Source organism: Lampetra planeri, chromosome 27 (genome assembly GCF_965212315.1).
Source record: "Lampetra planeri chromosome 27, kcLamPlan1.2.h2, whole genome shotgun sequence".
Lineage (NCBI taxonomy): Eukaryota > Metazoa > Chordata > Hyperoartia > Petromyzontiformes > Petromyzontidae > Lampetra > Lampetra planeri.
Genome location: NC_136133.1, coordinates 8648735 through 8672425, shown reverse-complemented (window position 1 = coordinate 8672425; position 23691 = coordinate 8648735). Strand labels below are relative to the sequence as shown.

Sequence of the window (23691 nt, the reverse complement as noted above, 5' to 3'; positions counted from 1 at the left end):
CTAATGGAGCCCATCTCGCAAGTTAAGCAGTTTTTGAGCCTGGGGGAGCTTCTCGGATGGGACACCAATCGTGCAAGCAGGAAATAGCGCTGCTCGCTAACAGCACTTGCCCCAACAGTCCGTATAAGGCTATGCGGGGGATCTTTGCCTTTGATACCAATTGAATGAGTTCATAGTTATCTGGTGATTGCTGCTGCGTTGACAGTGGTGCACAAGCACACACAACAACGACTATGTGCGTCTATGGGTCTCTGTGTGAGTCTATGGGTCTCTGTGTGAGTATATGGGTCTCTGTGTGAGTCTATGGGTCTCTGTGTGAGTATATAGGTCTCTGTGTGAGTCTATGGGTCTCTATGCGAGTCTATGGTGTATCACCGCCACCACAATCATCACCACAACCATTACCACAATCACTATCATCCCATCACAAAATCATGATTTCCATCACCATCATGACCATTGACTCACTCCACTTTGACAACCCTGCTATAATCACGATTGGGCAACCACAAACCTCAGATTCGAACCGAGGTGCTGAGCGGTGCTGCGTGGCTTATATATCGATGATGTATCACCATTATCACCACCACCACAATCATCACGTCACAAAACCATGAGAACCATCACCACCATCATTATCATTGGCCCACTCCACTTAGACATCCCAACTAATTGCCACGTTTTGTTTACGTGACAAACCTTACTAATTGGCTGTGTCGGGTGGTGGCGGGTTTAACGACACAACATTTTCGCGATCTAACCCCAACAAAAATCTGTATTGTTAATATTGTTCGCGAAAGCCTACGTGTGAACCCCTGCTATAATCACGGTTGGACAGCCACGAATCCGGATTCGAACCCAGGTGCTGCATGGCTCAGCGGTCATTATGCACTCCCCCCGCCCCCCCGTGCCGGATGATCCTAGTAGCACAAGTAGCTACAAATGCTACGGGCCCCGCACTTTCAAGGGCCCCGCGCTGAATGATTTCAAGCTATCAATTCCAGTTCAGTAATCTGCACTTGCTCTATTACTATAGTACAATACCGCCTTCAACTTGTATGAACGACAGGGTGTTTAGGGTTAGCGATTTGTCGAATTATCTGGCTGCGTAGCAAATAATAAAATACAATTACTTTACTATGCAAGTTAAACAATTGTGTTTTCATATTTACGTGTTCTTTTAGGGCCCCTTCATAACATATGCTACAGGCCCCGCACTAGCTTAATCCGCACTGCCCCCCGTCGGCATTCGGCGTTATCCGACTCAGCTTTCGTGACTCGTCCTCGCCCAAACCGCGTGGCTTTACCTCGCCCTGCGAGCCTCTGCCGGAGTGACGCGAGTGCGAGTGACGCGCGCCTTCTTGCCACCGAGGTATAATCGGGGAACGGCGCTGGAGATAACATCGCGGGGAGGAGGAGGTGGAGCGCACGCGTGCTGACGCGCGGGAACACCCGAGGTCGGAATGTTGAGTCGAGCTTTGTGAAATTGAGAGACGGGGAGGGAGGGAGGTACACACACACGGACAAATAACGAGTGATACGCAAGAGATGGACATACACAGAGACGCACACACAGGGTGAGACGCCACGAGACGTAAGACACGCAGACCCACACGGCAATGCACGGAGCGACACGCACGCACGGCGAGAGAGACGCGGTCGACACAGACACGCGCGCATGACGCTCAACTAGACACGGCGATTAGCAAGTACGGTGCGAAAGAAGCTCAGCGTATATACGCACGCATACGCCGACAGACAGACACGCACGAACACGCAACAGGCCACCGTACATTACCGTACGTCGCGAGAACTCATCATCCGTGACATCTAATCCGCTGCTGATAATGATGATGATCGTGGTGATGCCGACGACGATGATGATGACGATGATGCAGCTGCTGCTGCTGCTGTTGAGTATCCCCGCCTCGCTGGTGGCCCAGGACGGCAACCCGGCACAGTTCGGCCAGTTCCAGGATGGAGGCTACGACCGCCACCCCATGTTGTTCTTCAGCGCGCGGGACGTGGCCGGGCTGCGCGCCTCGGCGGCCGCGTCGAGCCACGCGCACATCGTAAGCCGCCTGCACGAGGCGGCGCTCACCATGATGGAGCAGAGCGGCGACCACCTCCCGCCCTGGGATCCGCTCGAGTTCGGCGCCGTCTGGAACGAGATCTACGGCAACAACCTGGGAGCCATGGCCTTATACAGCTTCCTCTACCCGAACGACACCGGAGCCAGAGACTTCACCATCGAGTACATGGACAGGATGGCAGCGCAGTCCTGGTGAGTTGGGGGTGGTGGTGAGTTGGTGGTGGTGGTGGTGGGTGGTGAGTTAGTGGTGGTGGTGGGTGGTGAGTTTGTGGTGGTGGGTGGTGGTGGTGGGTGGTGAGTTGGGGGTAGTGGTGAATTGGTGGTGGTGGTGGGTGGTGAGTTAGTGGTGGTGGGTGGTGAGTTGGTGGTGGTGGTGGGTGGTGGTGGTGGGTGGTTAGTTGGTGGTGGTGAGTTGGTGGCGGTGGTGGGTGGTGAGTTGGTGGTGGTGGTGAGTGGTGAGTTGGTGGTGGTGAGTTGGTGGTGGTGGTGGATGGTGAGTTGGTGGTGGTGGGTGGTGAGTTGGTGGTGGTGGTGAGTTGGTGGTGGTGGGTGGTGAGTTGGTGGTGGTGAGTTGGTGGTGGTGGGTGGTGAGTTGGTGGTGAGTTAGTGGTGGTGAGTTGGTGGTGGTGGTGGGTGGTGAGTTGGTGGTGGTGGGTGGTGAGTTGGTGGCGGTGGTGGGTGGTGAGTTGGTGGTGGTGAGTTGGTGGTGGTGGTGAGTTGGTGGTGGTGGTGGTGGGTGGTGAGTGGTGAGTTGGTGGTGGGTGGTGAGTTGGTGGTGGTGGTGGGTGGTGAGTTGGTGGTGGTGAGTTGGTGGTGGTGAGTTGGTGGTGGTGGTGGATGGTGAGTTGGTGGTAGTGGTGTTCTTGCTTCTGTTGTTGTCGTCGTCGTGCGGCTGTTGATGTGGAATGCACGAGACGACGACTTCAATGTCACATTGAGGTTGGCCGAGCCAGAAGACAACCGCGTCAGGAGCAGGAGCGGAGTGCGTCGCTGCGATGATGTCTCCGACGTCGTAGTCGTGGATCGCGACATGAGTTGTTACCGTCTCTGTTCTGGATGGCCGCAGTGGCACACTCCTGGAGAGTTTTTAATTTTCCATTTGTGCATCGGATATCTGCATCTGCTGCTGCCACGGCTTGTGCAGGGGACGTAGTTTAGGGTGGACCGTGAGCTTCGTGGGAGATCAAACCCAGGGTTCTTCTGCGTGTGGGTTTTTTTTACAGCACGCTGTGATGGTGGTGACGGTGGTGGTGGTGGTGATTATGGCCATTAGTCTGTAGGGAGCGTTAGCGCTACGCTGCGCCTCGAACCCGGCCACCCGAGTTTGATTCCAGCTCACGGCCAACACCAGTGACGATTATTTGAACCGGTTCTTTCCCTCCTACCCTGGGTCGACTCAGCCTCAAATTTGTACTTGGCGCAGTGTGTAAACATTGGCGCTAGGGATAAAAAGGCAATGTCGGCCTTCATAGGTGCTCGCTCACAGCATTTGCCCCAACAGTCTGTTCAAGGCTGTACGGGGGATCTCCGTCGTGTGTCTCAGTGGGGCTATGAATGTGTGAATGAGTGGGAGAGCGCGATGGTGGGTGAGTGGGTACCTGAATGTGAAGGCTCTACGGGGTGTATTTGATGGCCGTCGTGAGCTCCGGCTTGTTGTTATTGTTGCTTGCTATTGCGGAGGTGTTACACGGATGGCTCGGAGGTTGTCGAGACACCGATCGTCTGGGAACTAATGTGGGTCGGCTTTCAGACGCCCGTAGCCGTGACCGAACCGAATGCTCACGTGTCGAGACAGTTTTCATTTCAGTTTCATTTATTTTGTGTTGCCCTGTGAGCAATGCGGCTCTTGACTCGGGTGCAACCGCAACAAAACAAAAACATGAACAAGAAACATCTTCAAGTGACTATGCGCAGACAAAAAAATCCTGGGAAAAACAGAAAATATTTTCCAAGAAAAACACACCGCATTTCAACGCTGTGTGCAAAAAATCCCAGTGGGATGCAAGTCAAACAATACCAACCATAAGACAATGTGGATTAAAGTTGTCAGGCCAACTCTGTACCACAACAAACAAACATGGCCAGACCAAACCGTCCTCAAAATCACCAAAATAAAGCCACAAAAACAATGTAACAGTGATCATAGGAACTGTGATTCAGGCAGAGAGAGAGATGACGGTTCGCTTTTGGGGAAGTGTCACACTTCGCGGTGCTCGGAGACGCGGTGATGAGATGTTATCTCCCTCGCCTGCTAAACAGGAAATCGCGTGTATGTTGAACTTCTTTTTGCACCGTACGTGGCCAAATGACAAGGCCGTAGGTTCGATCCCGACCCCAGGCAACGCCTGCTGTATATTTGGAGTCTGCGTTCTGTGTCTCTCTCCCCGTGGTCGCGTTTAAAGTTTGTCATTTAGAAGGTTTGGCGTTGAAAGGTTCGCGTTTAAGAGTTGACGTTAAAGGTTTGGCGTTTAATGGTCGGCGTTTAAGGGGTTGGCATTTTCAGGTTGGTTTTTAAGATTTTGGCCTTTGAGAGTTTGACCTTTTTTCCGGGTCCTCTGCTTTTTTGTGTCGTCCACATTGGCAATCAACATCGCGCGTTCCGATTATTTGGCTGCTATACATTCCCACGTGATAAACCACCTTGTTGAGCTATCAATGTGCGGCCAGGTCGCTTCTAAAAATAAAATGAGAGCTAACAACTCAGTGGACTTTACACGGAGAATATAATAGGTATTAAAAATAAAAATGTAGTTTTACTTATTTATTATTTATATAGAGTACCTTAGCTCGAGACGCTGAACACAATTCAAAGTGATTTAGATGGCAGGGGGGCTGCGCAAGGGCTGAGGAATGAGTGAGCGGAACAGGGGGGGGAGGCCCGCGTGCTTTCGCACCGCGCATAGCCAACCGTGCTGGCTGGAGGTGCAGGGGAAGTTGTCTTTTCCGAGACCAAGGTTCTCTGCAAACCTACTGGCTACCATCAAAGGTTTGTACACGAAGCCATACAAATATACAAACACAGACATAATTTCAACCGTGATGATGGGTACAAACTTAGCAATCATTGGAAAGATGTTATCAACCACGCGAAAAAGACTTAGTTACACTTTTTTGGACCATCTTATCTGACAGACACTATTTTACTTTACTTTACCGAGTGTTAACATCCCCAGTGTTTAACAGTGCTCTCTCTTCGTTGTTCAGCCAGCATTGGTATAAACATGGGCATTGTCGTGCCTTTTAATCATGTGTATTGGGCTTCCCCTCCCCCTCTCTGTCCAATGCGTTGGCGTGTGCGGCAGCGGCCGCTTTCGCGCCGTGGAGCATATCGTCTAGCACATCCTTTTGGCCCCGCCCCCCTCCCCCTCCCGATGCGTTGTGCCTGGCGCCCCCCTCCCTCCCGATACGTTCCATTCATTGGCTGCCACATTCTGATGAGCCCCCTCTCCTCCCCCCTCAACTTGCTTTTAAGGGATTGCATCTTGAATCATTGCCTCACTTGATGCAGCTAATCTGGCTGTGACGGTCCCACCTGATGACGGAGACTTGTGTTGCCTCCGAAACGTCGTGATTTTTATTTATATTTTTTATTTTGTTTTATTTTACTTTCATTAATTTTAATGTTTTACCTACGTGACTTTACCGAAAAAAACCTAAGAATATGAATCATTGCAGTCACGAAAGCTTCAAATCTAGAATTAGTGCAGGGGAAGGACAACGAGAATTTGCCGTCACGGCTCAGGGTCTGGGTTCGAATGCGGAAGGGGACGGCTCTGGACGGCCCGAGCTGCGATTGAACTTGGTTGTTCTACGTGCGGATGGTTGCTGTGCTCAGCCCGGCCGTCCATAAATGACGTCACGCACCTGGGGGGTGGGGGGGTCAGACATTTGTGACGATGTGTGACGACGGGGGTGGGGGGGGGGGGTGAGAAATGCGCCGTCACGTCAAAATGCGCAGCTTTAAATAAATATAGACAACACGTTCTACTTAACTAAATATACTTAAAATATATATATATATCCTACAACATCAGAGTGCAGCGCCACATTAAATACGCACTACAATGACAATAGTTTAAATCGATTTGAAGCATGTTTAATTTTGGGGGGGGGACAGAGCTTTGTGACGTCATATTTGAGGGGGAATCTGGTAACTCGAGTGCAGTGAGGTGATGGGCCTCTGTGTGAGTCTATGGGTCTCTGTGTGAGTCGATTGGCTCTCTCTGTGAGTCTATGGGTCTCTGTGTGAGTCGATGGGTCTCTCTGTGAGTCTATGGGTCTATGTGTGAGTCTGTGGGTCTTTGTGTGAGTCTATGGGTCTCTGTGTGAGTTTGTGGGTATCTGTGTGAGTCTATGGGTCTCTGTGTGAGTCTATGGGTCTCTCTGTGAGTCTATGGGTCTCTGTGTGAGTGTATGGGTCTCTGTGCGAGCTTATGGGTCTCTGTGTGATCTATGGGTCTCTGTGTGAGTCTATGGGTCTCTGTGTGAGTTTGTGGGTCTCTATGTGAGTCTATGGGTCTATGTGTGAGTCGATGGGTCTCTTTGTGGGTCTATGGGTCTCTGTGTGAGTCGATGGTTCTCTGTGTGAGTCGATGGTTGTCTGTGTGAGTCTATGGGTCTCTGTGTGAGTCGATGGGTCTCTTTGTGGGTCTATGGGTCTCTGTGTGAGTCGATGGTTCTCTGTGTGAGTCTATGGGTCTCTATGTGAGTCTATGGGTCTCTGTGCAAGCTGATGGGTCTCTGTGTGAGTCGATGGTTCTCTATGTGAGTCGATGGTTCTCTGTGTGAGTCAATGGCTCTCTATGTGAGTCGATGGGTCTCTGTGTGAGTCTATGGGTCTTTGTGTGAGTCGATTAGTCTCATGTGAGTCTATGGGTCTCTGTGTGAGTCGATGGGTCTCTGTGTGAGTCGATGGTTTGCTGTGTGAGTCTATGGTTCTCAACCCAGTCACGAATGACTGCCCAAAATAAAACCGTGACCACGTTCCACTTGGTTCAGCGCTGAATTTGTTTACATTTCACCTCTGAGAATGATACATACAACTCAGAGATGTGGTTGTGCATTGGACATCACTCCCTCGCCATTCTCTCAAGGGGATGGTTGGCCAGCACCACGCCAAGCCGCCTTTATCACCCCAGTGGCGATGTTTACACGACGCACCAGGTACTCGTTTGAGCAGAGGCGGGCCATCAGGGCCAGCAAGGCCTAGAGATTGTTAGAATCATAATATTATATTTTTATTAATTTAATATATGTCTTCATTAATGCTATATGTATTTTACAAATTTTATTCCCATCAGTCTATTAACGTCATTTCATTGCTAATGTCTCCCTCAGTTGCGCTGCTTCCAGTTTTTAAATCCTTTATATTAAGTTCGCTTGCTTGCTTGCTTGCGTGCTTGCTTGCTTGCGTGCTTGCTTGCTTGCTTACGACCGTGCAAATCTTTCGGTCGTTTTTTAACCCACTTCCCGCGATCCAATCGAGCTGACATTTTCCACACAGACTCGTTGTGCGAGACAATTAATGTTCGTGAAAGAAAATTCCCAAAATTTTACACTGTTTAGGGAAAACAAATTAAATATTTAATTACCAATTGCTTAATACTGGCAGACAATCATCTGACCCATAGTTGGCAGCCATCTCAAGCCAGAGGACGAGAAGACTCTAGCCGCCACGCATATAAAGGATTTATAGTGAAAAACTTTGTTTTTACGGGTTTACTTGTTATCCAATCAGATTTCCCACCTGTGCTGCTGTCTCCGCCTCTCCGGGTGAAAAATCTACCCTGAGGCCTTCAGAATGTCGAGTGAATCCCCTCCGCTGTTGAAGCAAATGGGGACGATGTTGTCGATCGTCATATTCTTTAACCATCTTCTTGGTTCTGGTCTTCACATGAGGACGGCTGCTTGCGTTGTGGCCAAAACGTCGTGAGAATTATTTTATTATGTTTTATTTTGATTATTTTATTACTTCCCTTCTACGTGACTTTACCGAAAGAACCAAGAAGATGAATCCCTGCAGTCACGAAAGCTTTAAATCGAAAAATTATTTAACAAATCAGATGTCGAGTTTGCCATGTTGGGCGTATTCTTTGACACGCCGGAGCCTTCTTGCTGGCCTAGCCGCCTACGTCAGCATTTTTCCTGTGGCGTGATCGGAGGGCCAGTGAGCTACCTCAAGTATAACTAGCTAGCACGTAACGTAGCATCATCTAAGATGTATTTAAACTTTTTTTCGTGACGTTTAGATTTTTAGATGTCGTGCTTTAGATATTTAGTTTTTTTCTGTGGGGAAGCCTGTTGAATCCTGATTGTGTTATTTGTGTTTTACGGCATTTTTGCTTGCTTGGTGGTCGTATGAGTAAATTTGACTGGTTGCTGTGAGTTTGTTCTTGTTCCTTTGGTAATGACTTTGATTTGGACTATGCGATGTCTATTTGTGATGCGGCATGCTGTCATACTGCGTAATAGTGGTACATCCTTGATGGTTTCAGTCACCATGTATTTATGTCTCTGCAATTAGTGTATTGTAACTCTCATAGGCGTTGAGCCTCGTGTTAAATCACTTTATTCCACTCGATAAAGGTTACCGTCACTGTGAATGTGGGGTGGTTATGTCGAATGACAACAGCCTATAGCCCTCGTGTCATGGTGAGGCTATTCGAAGGCGGTTCAATTGCGGGAGGATAGCACTGAAGGCCTCGGTGTAAAATACACGGCACACCACTGCATTTGAGGCTCAGTTGACCTGGGGGAGGCACAGAAACCGATTCAGATACTCGTCACTGAGTTTGGAATCGAACTCGGTGTCGCCGGGTTCATGGCGCAGCGTAGCGCTAACCCTCACGCTACTGCTGCCCATACACACACACCCATAAAGCCACTGGGAGTTCTGCACTTTTAAATCTACATAGTGATTAGTTTGTTGTCCTTCTACGATTCGCACGTTTCGCTACGTACTGTGTGAAATAAATCCAGCGTACATACATCACACGCTTACTCTTCTTTCACTCACCCTTGCGAACGAGACCCACCCTGGTCTCTCTCTCTCACCTGCGGGTCAAACAAACTCAACCCCCTCGTGTGGCCAACGAGCAACAACAACAGACAACAACAACGAAAACACCCCGTCTCAGATCTGTGATATCCACTTCAGCGGTAGCCACTTTCTTTGCTGCGTCTCCCCCACAGGAAGGCGATTGCTCTGCCGAACAACAACGTCCTCATCGCCTACTCGCTGGCCGGCTTCGCCACCGCTTACGACCTCGCGTACGAGAAGCTGGACTCGGGGAGGCGGTGCAAATACGCCAGCGTCATAGCGGCGGGCGCGAGGAATCTGTCCTCAGCCGTGAGCGCTGACGCGTGCTGCCTGGGCCACATTGACTCTTCGACCAAGGCCGTGGCCATGATGATTGCGGGGCTGGTTCTCCTCCACGATGGTGGGTCACTTGATTTAGACTTTTTTCCGTTTTTAAAATTTCGCCACGCGGTTTTGGCCGAGCAACACATCTCAATGGGTCCGACACGCCAATCGGCAAGCCACACAGAGCACGCCACTATGTGGAGGGGGACGGGCGGGGGTGATAGATGCGAGGTGTTCGTTTTTTTGTACTCCAGCGTTTGCGTGCGTGTGTGTGTGTGGCGTGGGGAGTGGTGGCGCAGTGGTTAGCGCATTGCGCTTACGAACACGGCTCCGACCCGAACGTGATTTTTGCTCACGGCAACCAGCACCAGTGGCAGCTATTATCGGGACCCGTTCAGGGCATCCCTTAGATCGACTCAGCCTCAAATGAGTACCTGGTGCGGTGTGTAAAACATCGCCACTGGGGAGACAAAGGCGGCCGGGCGTGGTGTTGGCCACCCACTTCCTCGTGCGCCGTGACAGCCTTCATAGGTACTCGCTAACAGCACTTGCCCCAGCAGTATTTTGAGGCTATACGGGGTATCTTTGTCTTTGTATGGTGAACTTCATTCTCACCGTACGTAGCTAACCAACCGTGCTAATCGGATGTGCGGGGTGAAGCTTTCCTCGTTCCTCCTCCCCCCCCCCCCGTTAAAGGAGCACAAACTCTCCGTCTTCCTCTCCTCTCTCTCAGGAGTTGACGGCCAGGATGCCCCGCAATGGATAAAGACGGCCGTGAACATCTTGGAGAAGTCCATGATCATCCTGAACGAGGTGGCCGACGGATCGATGAGCGAGGGCGTCGCTCCGGGCACCGCCGAGGGCCGCGCCCTCCTCCAGTACGTCTTCCTCGCCAAGCGGCACTTCAGCGTCAGCCACGGGGACAACGCGTGGCTCCGTGGGCACTTTGACTTCTTCTACAGGAGCCTCCAGCCGGGTGAGAGGGAGGGCCTCGTCCTCGGGGTGGGGGGTGGGGGGCCGCCGCCGTTGTGTTCAGAAATCCGGCGAAGGTCTTGCGCCGTCCGTTGGGAGCGCGCCAGAGGAATTCGTCCGGCTTCAGATTATCCAATTTGCGTGCACGTGTGCCCGTGGGACTTCTTTCGCACCATGCGTGGCCGACCGTGCTAATCGGAGGTGCGGGGATGAAGGACAATCGGACCAAACCCGAAGATCCACCAGGTTGAGAAGTCCATTGAACTCTTTACTTTTAACGATGCAGCAATGTCAGATATCCGTTGAGATTGCACGGGAGTATTTACGAATGCCGGTGGTCCATTGGATCGTAGTGGGGCATTCACCGTGGTCAGGGGCCCACTGGGCTGTACCTGAGAATCCACCACGGTGATAGATAGGTCCATTGCCTGGACTGCGGCAGGACATTGTAATGATTGAGGCGTGAGATGTTGCGTGAAGGCGCATTGAGTTTGCTGAGGCATTTAACGCTTTGCCGTTCCGAGACGTCTGCAAGTTGCAGGGTGGGGGTCCCGTTCTCTGCTCAATAACTCGGAATGCACAAGTGGCTCAAAGACATTGTTACTCACCGCAGAGAACTGCAGAGACAGGACCACACTCGCGCCAAAACGTGCCACACGCCCTCCCACATGGCCTTGTACGTCATCAGAATGGAATCGGAAATAAAATCTGACGACGTACGCATACGTCATCGGAATTGGTAAAGGGCTATGCAGGCGCAACTATACACGTGCATCAACAGATCCTAACGTCCTTGCGTTCATCCACGTGAATCCGCCTCCACTCTCCAAGGTTTCCAAAGGACGATCGGGCTCGGGGATTCGGACCTCAACTGGAACTACGGCCCCGAGGCTCACCTGGCCTTCCTGGACACCTACATCCTGCGCAACGGCAGTGGCAACTGGCTGGCGAGCCAGATCAACACGTCCCGCCCCAAGAATGGCACGGGCGCTCCCACGCCCACCAAGCGATGGAGCACCCTGCACCTGGAGTACATCTGGTGAGTAGGAGGGAACACCTGAGAGGTGGTGGGGTGGGGTGGTGGGGTGGTGGGGTGGTGGTGGTGGGGTGGGGTGGAGGTGGTGGGGTGGTGGGGTGGTGGTGGTGGGGTGGTGGTGGTGGGGTGGGGTGGTGGGATGGGGGTGGTGGGGTGGTGGGGTCGGTGTGGTGGGGTGGTGGGGTGGGGGTGGTGGGGTGGTGGGGTGATGGGGTGGTGGTGGTGGGGTGGTGGGGTGGTGGGGTGGTGGTGGTGGGGTGGTGGGGTGGTGGGGTGGAGGTGGTGGGGTGGTGGTGGTGGGGTGGTGGTGGTGGGGTGGTGGTGGTGGGGTGGGGTGGTGGGGTGGGGGTGGTGGGGTGGTGGGGTGCGCGTGGTGGGGTGGTGGTGAGGTGGTGGTGGTGGTTGGGTGGTGGTGGTGGGGTGGTGCGGTGGGCGTGGTGGGGTGGTGGGGTGGTGGTGGGGTGGTGGTGGTGGGGTGGGGTGTTGGTGGGGTGGTGGTGGTGGGGTGGTGGTGCGCTGCTCTACAAACCCAGCGACCCAGCTTCGATTCCCTTTCACGGCCAACACCGGTGACGATCATCTGAACCGTTCCTGCACCTCCCCTAGGTCGACTCAGCCTCAAATGGGTGCCTAGTGTGGTGTGTAAATATCGCCACTGGGGAGACAAAGGCGGTCGGGCGTGGTGCTGGCCACCCACCCCTCATGTGCTCGCTAACAGCACTTGCCCCAACACTCTGCTTCGACCTCTTAACACTTTTTTTTCGACCTCTTAACACTTTTTTCGACCTCTTAACACTTTTTTTCGACCTCTTAACACTTTTCTTTGACCCCTTAACACCTTTTTCGACCTCTTAACACTTTTTTCGACCTCTTAACACTTTTTGTCGACCTCCTAACACTTTTTTTCGACCTCTTAACACTTTTCTTAGACCCCTTAACACTTTTTATCGACCTCTTAACACTTTTTTTCGACCTCTTAACACTTTTTTTCGACCTCTTAACACTTTTTTCCGCCTCTTAATACTTTTTTTGACCTCTTAACACTTTTTTTCGACCTCTTAACACTTTTTTCGACCTCTTAACACTTTTTTTTGACCTCTTAACACTTTTTTTTCGACCTCTTAACACTTTTTTTCGACCTCTTAACACTTTTTTCGACCTCTTAACACTTTTTTTTCGACCTCTTAACACTTTTTTTTCGACCTCTTAACACTTTTTTTCGACCTCTTAACACTTTTTTTCCACCTCTTAACACTTTTTTCGACCTCTTAACACTTCTTTTCGACCTCTTAACGCTTCTTTTCGACCATCAGCATCACGGAGATGCTCATGCCCCTCCCCCCACCACCCCCATCTCTTTCCCTTGCGTGCTTCCTTCCCAGGTACGACACCAACCTGACCCCCACGCCGCCGCCGGACTACGGCACCCCGGCGCTGCACCGCTTCGACAACTGGGGCGTCGTCACCTACGGGAGCCCTCAGCCGGCCGGGTCCAATGCCACCTTCGTCGGCTTCAAGTCGGGCAAGCAAGGTGGGGCGGCGGTCAGCGACATTGTCCGCGGAAAGCGCTACTGGGAATGGACGAACGGCGACTGGGAGAAGTTCAACAACGTGCACGAGCACCCCGATCAGAACACCTTCGTGTTCACGCCCAACGGCGTGCCCTTCATCGTGGAGGGCTGCGGCAACGCCAAGTTCACGTGGCACAGCAACGTGCCGATGTTCAGCACGGACCCGCCGACGCCGGCCTTGCAGCTCTGCAAGCCGCCCTGGGTCGGCCAGAAACTAGAGTCCTGTGACCACGGAGGGAAGATCTCGTCGATAATTTGGTCCTACCCGTACTCAGACGGCCGCGTGCTTGCCGGAGCGGAGCAGAGTGGGACGGTGTTCATCCGCGGCGACTCGGCGGACGCTTACGAAGCCTTGCTGGGGTTGAGCAGCCTCGTGCGCGACGTCGTGCTGCTCCACCCCCAGCTGGCGCTGGTCGTCGACCACGTCCACCTCAACGAGAGCAGCACGGTGAATGGGATCGCGTCGTTCTTCCACAACCTCGACTGGAGCTTTGAGCAGGATAAGAAAGGGATTCTGCACGGAGCGAAGATCCCGAGGCCCGACGGAGACTACTCGCTCTACTGGACAGATGATCAGAATCGAAGCCCACGGGCCCTGCTGGTGAGTGGTCTCTTCATTAATAGCATCGTTATCATCATAGAGTGCAGGAGCCGGAAGGATCGTTGTATCGCAAGAAAGTAATCTATGGTTATGGCTTGGGGAGGCTTTCATCCAGGCAGCGGATCGATAGAAGGCTTGCGCTACTGATGCCGATGACGATAATGATCACATGGGCCTAGTTGCACACAGATGACCACCAAACATTGTGCCCCTTCTAAGGCTAGAGCTTGCTTCAAGCCAGTTGTACGCAACAAGTTGCAGGCAAGATCTTGGCTCCAGTGGGCTTTCGCGATCATTGGGTGGCAGTTTCAGTTAATGTTTTTAAGTACCCTGTGAGCTAAGCAGCTCTAAAGTCGAGTTTCATCAATAATAAGCAATATTAAAAAATACTTTTTTAAAAACACGCTTTAATTAAATGTACCGTACTCGTAATGGCAAAACTCCACGACTCCAGGAAGTGGCCCCGAAGCTTGCTATAACGTAAGAGACCGTGGTGATTTACAGCTGTCAGTTGAGCGTGGACAATTAGACCCAAGCCGAAACATAACATATAAAAAGATGGTTTAAAAATACTTTTATTTATTTTCAATGTCAGAATATAGTATTGTCATCAGTATGAAATACCAAGTTTGCAATCGATAGCACATTGGGAAGTGGGTGAAAATTGAGTTAGAAAATTTGAGGATACGACAACAACAACAACAACAGACAGAGTGAGTTAATAGAAAGCGTGTAAAAAGATTGTTTAAAAATATTTTTTTAATTTTTTTCATGATAGAATATAGTATTGTCATCAGTATGACATAAGTATACGAAGTTTTCAGTCGATACCACATTGGGAAGTGGATTAAAATTGAGTTACAAGATTTGAGGATACGACAATAGCAACAACAGAGTGAGTTAAATAAAAGCGTGTAAAAACTACACACCGTTTCCATGACAGACGTAACAGAGAAATATAAATATATAATACAAATCAATAAAAAAAGCTAATAAGAAATGATATAATTTAAAGTATAAAATGTATCTTTTAAAAGTTTTGAGCTAAATAAGGAGTGCAAGATTAGTCGTAAAAAGTGCCAGTGGTAAAACACACCGTTTCCCAAGAAACACGAAATTTAAATCTCTACCAGTAGACGATAACTTTGATCAAAATTCACCATTGGCAGTTGGAATTTTTTTTTTACCGAAGGCCCAAACAAATGGAATGGATTCTCGCCAAGAAGATGCTTCTCCAGCCGGGGTTATTTCACCTGCGGATGTTTGTGACGAGTCGTCATAACTAGTGACCATAACGATTCGTCGTAACGAACCATCGTAACGAGATGCCCACACTTACAAGAGGTTCAGTTGCACTAAACCAAGTCGCACTCAACCGAGTTGCACTCGACCGCCGAGTTGCACGCAACCCATCTTGCTCAACGGATCGCTCGGGTGCGGAAGCGACTTCATACTCTGAGTGGTGGCCCACCTGACTTCCCCTGCCGATCATCTCGCCCGTACCAGGTGGACGAGCCGTACCAGCCCGGGACGCAGGTCAGGGCCACCCACTACGCCCAGATCGAGTTCGACGTCCGCAAGCCGCTCACCCGCCTAGCCTACGTCTTCCTGGGGCCGGCCATGGCCCTCGACGGCCTGGTGATAGTGGCCAGGGAGGAGAGCGTGGATGTGGTGGTGCAGGCGAACGGTCAGACCTACACGGTGCTGCTCAATTCCCAGCGGCTGGTCGAGAGCGCCAACGCCTCCTACTGCGAGGTGACCCACAACTTGGGGGATGTGAAGAAGACGTTCCGAGCGACAGGCAGTGGCACTGCGGGGAAAGCTTTCTCCCCTGGCTACAAAGGCGACCACGTGCAGAGACTCGCAGAAAGCCTTCAACTCCTGGAGGTGGTCTTCGACAAGGTCGCTAAAGGTGAGGGTCCCTTGGCGAAGTGAGGGTTGCTCAAAAGGTGTGATGATGATGATGTTGTTGATGCTCGAGGGGGGGGAGATCCTCCGAACGGAGGTTGGCGAAGGTGTGGTGGTGCATCGGCGTTGATTCGATCGCTCAACGCGGATGTGGGGATCGGTGTGATCGGTGCGATGTGGTCGTCTTCACGGTGAGGTTGGGTTTTTGCCATCGTCATTCAAATTCTCTCTCTTCTCCTAAATCTCCATCCCAATGCTCCTCGCTTTAAAACCTTCTTCATCCCCTGCTCTTCGCCGTCATCCACAATCATCCTCCTCATCCTCCTAAGTCTGCCATTGCTCCTCCTGCACCGCCTCCAATTCGTCTTCCTCATTTTGCAATTCAATCTCAACCTCCTCCAATTCCTCATCCACCTTTTCCACTTCCACAAATTTCCTCATTAACCTTCTCCATTACCACAACCACCTCCTCCTCGTCGCTGTTCCCCTCCTCCCCCTCTCAACTCTCGATTTCTCTGTCTGTGGCGTGCGGCGTGCCAGCGAGTGTCGTGGGCGATCCGCTGTGGTGCGAGAACGCGACCCCCGGGGGAGGAGGAGGAGGAGGCTTCTCGTGCACATGCCAGTCCAAGGGGCTCTGTCTGAGCACCGACCACCAGGAGTGCGCAGGTGCGAGGAACACTCATCATCACCATCGTCATCATCATCGATATCACCATCTACATCGTCGTCGGCATCGTCGCCACCGTCATCGGCACCGCCATTAATATCGTCGCAATCATCATCATCGATTTCGTCGTCGACATCGTCGCCACTATCATCGACATCATCACTATCATCGATATCACCATCGATATCACCATCGTCGATATCATCGATATCACAATCGACATCGTCGCCACCACCATCGACATCGTCATCATCACTATCATCAATATCACCATTGACATCTTCATTTGCCACCACCATCGCCACCATCATCAACATCATCATAGTCATCATCGCAATCATCAGCATCTTCATTACAATGACCATGTATGTATGTTGATCGTCTTTCGCACCGTACGTAGCCAACCGTGCTCACCATCATCGCCAACATCATCAACGTTGTCACCTCCCCCATCACCGGCGCTATCAACAGCAGCAGCAGCAGCGGTGTTCATCACCATCACCGGGTCCTCTGCTCTCTCTCCCTCTCTCTCTCTCCTCCCCTATTTCTCTCTCTCTCTGTGCCGCAGTCCGAGCCGTCGTCTTCGGGCCCCTGAACGCGACCGCAGCGAGCCCAGCGAACTCCACGACTGTCGGTGAGTCTGGTCCGAGCCTTGTCATGGCTCGCTCCGTTCGGACGGGGGGGGCGCCAGGGTCCTGGGTCTGCTCCTCCGCACGAGACGAGCAGACCGACAAACAAACAGCACGAGCCCACGATGTCAACGCGCAGCGGTGAAGAGGGGGAATAGCAATCGGTACAATAACAATTGTCAAATGAGGGATCAAAAGCTTCAAATCTAGAAACGGTTACTGAGGCTCAACGTGGTATCGTGACTGATCGATGTAGTGACGATCGATGGTGTGATGATCAATATCGTGACGATCGACGTCATGACCATCGATATGGCGATGAGCATCTTATCGATGATACAATTTTCCCCAAACGAGGCATTTTAGAGGGAGTCCCGAGACGTGCATCCGTGTGGCCTTCACAGCCTGCTGGGGCAAGTGCTGTTAGCGATGGCGGGACCTATGAAGGCCGGCACGGCGCACGAGGGTGGCCAGCACCACGCCTCCGGCCGCCTTTGTCTCCCCTGTCGCGCTGTTCACACGTTATCGCACCGGGCATTCATCTGCGATTCTGAGTCGACCCTTGGTGAGCTCCAGGATGAGCTGAGATCGGATGACATTTACCGCACCAGGTACTCATTTGAGGCTGAGTCGACCCTAGGGGAGGCCCAGGAGCGGTTCAGACGTTGGCCGTGAGTCGGAATCGAACTCGTGTCTCTGGTGTTCATAGCGGAGCTATCGCTCCCCTCCACGCAGACACAAAGACAAAGCTCCCCCATATAGCCTTAACAGACTGCTGTTAGCGAGTAGCAGCACCTACGAAGGCCAGCACAGCGCATGAGGGGGGGTGGGTGGTCAGGCACGCAGTTCATTCTGATTCGACCTGCGGAAGGCCCAAACAACGGTTCAGACAATCGGTTGCTGCTGACCGTGAGCGGGAATCGAACTCTTATTCGCCTGGGTCCGTATGGGCCGTCCATAAATGACGTCACGCACCTAGGGGGGGGGGGGTCAGACATTTGTGACGATGTGTGACGAGGGGGAGGGGGGGTTTGAGAAATGTGACGTCACATCAAAATGCGCAACTTTAAATAAATATAGACAACACGTTCTACTTAATTAAATATACTCTTTAATACATGTTTCCTCCTACAACATCAGAGTGCAGCACCACATTAAATACGCACTACAATGACAATAGTTTAAAGCGATTTTAAGCATGTTTTATTTTCAAAATGGAAATATGATTTGGGGGGGGGGGGCAGAGCTTTGTGACGTCACATGAGAGGGGGGGGGTCTGACTTTTTGTGACGCCGTGTGACGAGGGTGGGGGGGGGTCAAAATTGTCTAAAATCGCGTGACGTCATTTATGGACGGCCCCGTAGTGCTGAGTGAAACGCCCCCCCCCCCCCACGCTCACTGCGCCACGTCTCTCCCGCGCGCTGTGCAGCTCCTCCTCCTCCTGCCTTGGGCGGCGCGGAGGCGCGCGGCTCCCCCGCCGCATCGTTCCGCCTCCTCCTCGTCGTCGTCGTCCTCCTCCTCCCGGCGCTCCTCTTCTCCAGCCCGACGCCGCCCTGAGAGAGACTCGGCGCCATGGGGGGAGCTCTCAGCCCCCCGGGGGGAGCTGCCCACGGCTGAGCTCCGGAGAATATTGCCTGTCTGTGTGTGTGTCTGTGTGTGTGTGCCTATCTGTGTGTGTGTGTCTGGCAAGGATTATTCAAAATCGCCTTGCTAGGCACGCTGCGGAACCCCAATGCGGTTTCAGGAAAGGGCGGTCCTGCACAGATGCCATATTTTCTATCCGTCTGCTACAGCAGAGGTGTAGGGAATTCCAACAAGACCTACATCTCTGCTTTATTGACTTGGTCAAGGCCTATGATACCATCAGTAGGCCTGGGCTCTGGGTTGTTCTTCGTGCTTTCGGAGTCCCGGGCCCTCTGCTCTCGCTCATAAAGGACCTTCATGATGGTGAGCGGGCCTGGGTAAAACTACGTGGCCAGGAGTCAGAGCCTTTCCCTGTACACCTTGGGGTGCGACAGGGATGTCCTCTGGCTCGCACATTATTTAACATCTATTTAGACTGCGTAGTTTGTGAAGCCTTCAATAGCTGTACCGGGGGAATTTCCATTTGGTACAGATATAATGGGAGGCTGATCGACGCCCGGGTGCGATCAAGGGATGGCTCCCTATTGGTCAACCACGTTATGTATGCCGATGATTTGGTAATAGCTGCTCATTCAGAAGAGGAGTTGGAGACGCTGCTGCTGAGACTGGAGCGTGCCACTAAAAGGTGGGGCCTTACCATCAGCCCCACCAAAACTAAGCACCTGCCTGGGTATTTTGTACCATCGGATACTCCACCCCCACAACTCCCAATCGGTGATGGGGCAGTTGTGGAGAGAGTGGAGAGTTTCCCATACCTGGGCAGTGTGCTTATGACCAGCTCCAGTTTAACAGCAGAGGTCTCACTCCGAATCAGTCGAGCGGCAATATCTTTTCATCGGTTGCGTAACGCTGTGTGGAAGCTACCTGGTCTGTCGCTCCGCACAAAGCTTGAGGTCTTCTCGGCCACGGTTATTCCCTCCATTCTCTACGCTTGCGAAACGTGGACCCCCTAATGGAGCATCTTCGCCGGTTGGAAACATTTAGGCTGGCCTGCCTACGATCCATCCTGGGTTTAACCAGGCTGGATTGTGTGAGTAGCTCACAAATCCTTGAAAGATCTGGGGAAAGTCCCATCGGCAGCTACTCCGGCAGGCAGGCTATGTTGGCTGGGTCATGTAGCCCGCATGCCTAGCCACCGCATGCCTAGACAGCTTTTGTTTGGCCGGATCGAGGGGGCTAAACGGGCGCGGCACGGGCTAGAGAAGAGATGGAGTGATGTGGTACAGGAGGACGTGGAGCTGAGTGGACTTGCCGATGACTGGTACCAGCGGTGTCAAGATCGGCCTCTGTGGAGGAGGCTCGTGAAGGACGCTACTGGACAGTTGAAGGCAGTCGCCCTCCAACAACAACGGAGGGCGGAGGAGCGACGCTCACAACAACGACCGGAGCGCTGGGTGGCTAAAGCACAGCAAGTTGGTACAGTAGGGGGCACAGGTGGTGCATCAGCCAGTCATCTCGGTCATCTCGGTCAGTCGACCAGTGGCAACTGGGTCTGCCCCGTGACCTGCCAGCGGCGTTCGACACTTCACGTGGCCTCAAGGTGCACATGGCCTGGCACAAGCGTCGTGGTGACGTCACCGCCACTTAGTGGCGAATGGCGGTTGTTGTTGTTGTGTGTGTGTGTGTGCTTGTCTGTGTTTGTGCGTGCCTGCCTGTGTGTCTGTGTGAAAAACGCGGTCGGGCCTGGTGTTGGCGACCCACCCCCTCGTGTGCCCTTCCGGCCTGTGTAGGTACAGTACTCACTCACGGAGAATGCCCCAACAGTGTTGTTACAGGTGATACGGGGGAGATGTGTGTGTGAGCGACGTGTGTGTCCATCTTTATTGGGCGGGTGACGTGCACCCGCTTGTCACGTGTGTATAAAACTGACGTTTCGGTGAGTGGCCCTTCATCAAAAGGGACAGGGCTGCAGACATGTTGGCCGGCCTGTGGTTTAAAATCACGCGTTACAAAAGCGCTCATTTGTAAACATTTATTTGAAGCGGCGTCACCTGACAGACGCCTCGTCCGCAGGCGAGAAACCGACTGCCCCGGAACGCGTCGACGCTGATAGCAAACCATCAGCGCCTCCACCACCCGGGTCGTTACCGCGCGCCGTTCCGGGCGATGTCCGACATTTCGCTCAGCGTGCTGGGACATTACGCGGGGAAACGCGTCAAGGCACTGGTCGGAGAGCCCGCCGTGCAACCGCGACACGCGGCATACAACGATTGTGCTCGTGTGTGCTTGAGTGTGTGCTATCTTGCGGTCGCAATTTGCTGATTATCGGATCACGTGGCACGCGCGTGGCGTCACGTGGTGTCTCGGGATGTCACGTGGCACCTCGTAAGGCGTCACGCGGCATCTCGCGGTGCCACGTGGCTTCTGGCGACGTCAAGTTTTGCCGGCTTTAAGCCACGTCATGTCATTAGGCTGTGTAAAACGTAATAAGGAAACATCGGATTACGCTTTGTAACACGAGATACATGCCCACCTGTGTAACGCGCAATTGCACTCTTGCCCTCTGAGATACATTTCTCACTCGCAGTCCACGATTCTTTAATTCTATACCTTAGTTTTTAATTATTTATTGAGCTGCTTTGTTTAACAAGTCGTTTGAGCGATTTGTGTGTGTGTTGTTAAAGAATAAGGTTATGTTTTTAGGTTTTAGTTGAGATTCGGATTGGATTTAAATAAAATGGTGTGCAATGTTCCGTGCTAATTGTTTCTGCGAATGCGTGTGTACACGTGTGTGTGTGTACACGTGTGTGTGTGTACACGTGTGTGTGTGTACACGTGTGTGTGTGTACACGTGTGTGTGTGTACACGTGCAGGAGCGGTGGTGCAGTGGTTAGCGAACTGAAAAACATTTGCGGCCAATGATAACAGTGGCGAATATTTGAATCGGTCTTGGGACATCCCATAGGTCGACTCAGCCATAAATAAGTACAGTACCTGGCACGTGTACACACACACACGTGTACACACACACACGTGTACACACACACGTGTACACACACACACGTGTACACATCCATTCATGTGCTAACAGCACTTGCCGCAACAGTCGATATATATTAGGGTATACGGGGGATCTTTGTAATTGTGGCTGCATGTATAGGCGAGTATGGTTGGGTGTGATTTACGCTGATCTGTTACATCACCATAATCAATGTATCAAAGTGATAATCACATCACATCCCCATCAATGCATCCACGTCGCGGTGATGATAATCATCAGTAAATTATCGCCATCATAATATAATTACTGTCGTCATTAAGCAATTAGATTATGTGAACTCGTTAAGCGCTGCCGCTGTGGACTCTGGGTAACGTAAATGAGACCTCCACTCCCGCTATCCACTGGAACAAATCAATCTACAACCAATTAGTTCACCGGCCAACTGGCTTCCCGTGCCAATACTGTACTGTAATCGTCACCGCAGCGTCGGTGGTAAGCGGGCAAACCCTCGGCTGGAATTGTGTTTTACCTCTCTGGGTCTTATCAGCCGAGTAACCACCGGCGTTAATCACACTCGGCAACAGGACCCCGTGGTGGTAGAGGGAGCGCTTCTCGACAATAAAGTTTGGCAACGCAGCAGCGTTTAAATACTGTTGTCGTAACGTTGTCACGTTATCACCTGCCCCTACTGGGCATCTGTGATAAAGAGCTTTATAAATCATCGGATTCCTCCAGTATAAATACGTATTATTGCTTTCATATGAAGAGACGAGCAATTGTCGTAATTGATCAACTATTATAGTGAGATATCATAACTTCATATTTTCTCATCTAACTATATCACGGTTACTATCATCACCATCAACAATGAATTATGGCCATCATCGTCGCTTAGTTATTGTCAAGCGTTCTATGCGAACGCCATTAATAAATGATCAGCTTCATCATGATCATTGCTTGGATGTATGTACGAACCGTACGTAGCCAAACGTGCTAATCGGAGGTGCGGGGGAGGAAGAACCAACCAAATACTTCAATGTGTAATCATCACCACTTAAATCATTGTCAGCATACATACATCAACATCATCATCTCTATCATCGTAGAGATGATTATGTGGTGTGGCTAACATTTCGCACCTCCGATTAGCACGGTTGGCTACGTTCGGTGCGAAAGAAGTTCAACGTGCATACATCATCACCAGCATCATCAATAAATCATCATCATCACTGGATCTATAGCATCATTTCATCGTCATTACAATCACTAAATCTATATCATCACTTCATCATTATCACCATCACTCACTGAATCTATATTATGACTTCATCATCATCACCATCATTATCACTCGATCTATATAATCAATTTATCATCCTCATCGCTATCATCATTACTGGATCTATATCATCACTTTATCATGATCACTATCATCATTACTGGATCCATATCGTAATCACCATCACTCCATCATTATTATCCTCACTGGATCCACATCATCGTCGTCATCATCCCCAGTCACGAATCAACATCAATTCGTAAACCACCACCGGTCTCATCACCGCCAACGCCATCATCACCGTCGCCTCTCCCCTGAGCTACAGCGACCACGCCGTCGTCGCCGCTGCCGCCACGGCCGCTAGCAGAGCGAGGAGTGCGGGGTCCGGGAGTCGCCTCGTGCGGGCGCCAGACCCTGCGGGGAAGAGGCAGAGGGCGCGGGGCCATGACCCGTTGAGATGCATCGGCAGCAGCGGCATCCTTCCGTAGCGGTGCGAATCGAATGGCAACATCTAAACCCTTGTCAGGCTTTTTCAATGTCCAAGTCTCGCAGGCGCGCAATGCTACAACGCTGTTACTGAAAGTGCGTGTTCTTAAGGTGTTCAGTTTGGTCCGCTTGCTTCTCCAGATGTTATTGAATCCTGCCACTACTCATTTTGCCTTTGCGATTCTCACTCTTACGTCTTTCGTGCAGTCGTTGTTCCCTGCAAGTAGACTTCCCAACTATACAAATGAATTTAAATTCACAATCTTGCTACTTTATATCATTACTGCTTCATAAATGTCCTCCCTTCCGAACACCATCGTCTTCGTATTTTCCACGTGAATCTCTCAGCCCTGCATCCCTGACCTGACCTATGCAGCGCATGAACACTTTCCTCTGCAGGACGACGACGCAGCTTTCTTCCATCACGTTCACGTCGTCCGCGAATCTGGGCTAATTTATTCTTGCTCCTTGCACAGATATTCACGTGCCGTTCTCCTGAACG

General features: G+C 51.5%; 2 protein-coding genes across 3 annotated transcripts in view; one reads left to right on the top strand and one right to left on the bottom strand.

Moving 5' to 3' along the window:
• The first annotated feature begins 109 nt into the window (after positions 1-109).
• Positions 110-21180, top strand: LOC144728129 (dermatan-sulfate epimerase-like). Its single transcript, XM_078607437.1, has 9 exons — positions 110-2284; positions 9284-9531; positions 10189-10431; positions 11259-11466; positions 12846-13635; positions 15142-15547; positions 16084-16209; positions 16779-16844; positions 18269-21180. Exons 1-9 carry the CDS (start codon positions 1848-1850, stop codon positions 18394-18396), a joined length of 2652 nt encoding a protein of 883 aa, XP_078463563.1. The 5' UTR covers positions 110-1847; the 3' UTR covers positions 18397-21180.
• The window catches only part of LOC144728130 (dermatan-sulfate epimerase-like), a 22493-nt gene continuing 19243 nt past the window's right edge, over positions 20442-23691 (bottom strand). For both annotated transcript variants that reach the window (XM_078607438.1, XM_078607439.1), the window contains exon 10: positions 20442-23117. In XM_078607438.1, coding sequence (XP_078463564.1) covers positions 23023-23117 — 95 coding nt within the window. In that variant the 3' untranslated portion in view covers positions 20442-23022. The remainder of the gene's footprint in view (positions 23118-23691) is intronic.

Coding starts and splice junctions, on each gene's coding strand:
- LOC144728129 (XM_078607437.1), top strand. CDS start 1,848: ATGATGATGATCGTGGTGATGCCGACGACGATGATGATGACGATGATG. Junction 10,432..11,258: donor CTACAGGAGCCTCCAGCCGG/GTGAGAGGGAGG, acceptor CCACTCTCCAAG/GTTTCCAAAGGACGATCGGG. Junction 15,548..16,083: donor CTTCGACAAGGTCGCTAAAG/GTGAGGGTCCCT, acceptor GCGGCGTGCCAG/CGAGTGTCGTGGGCGATCCG.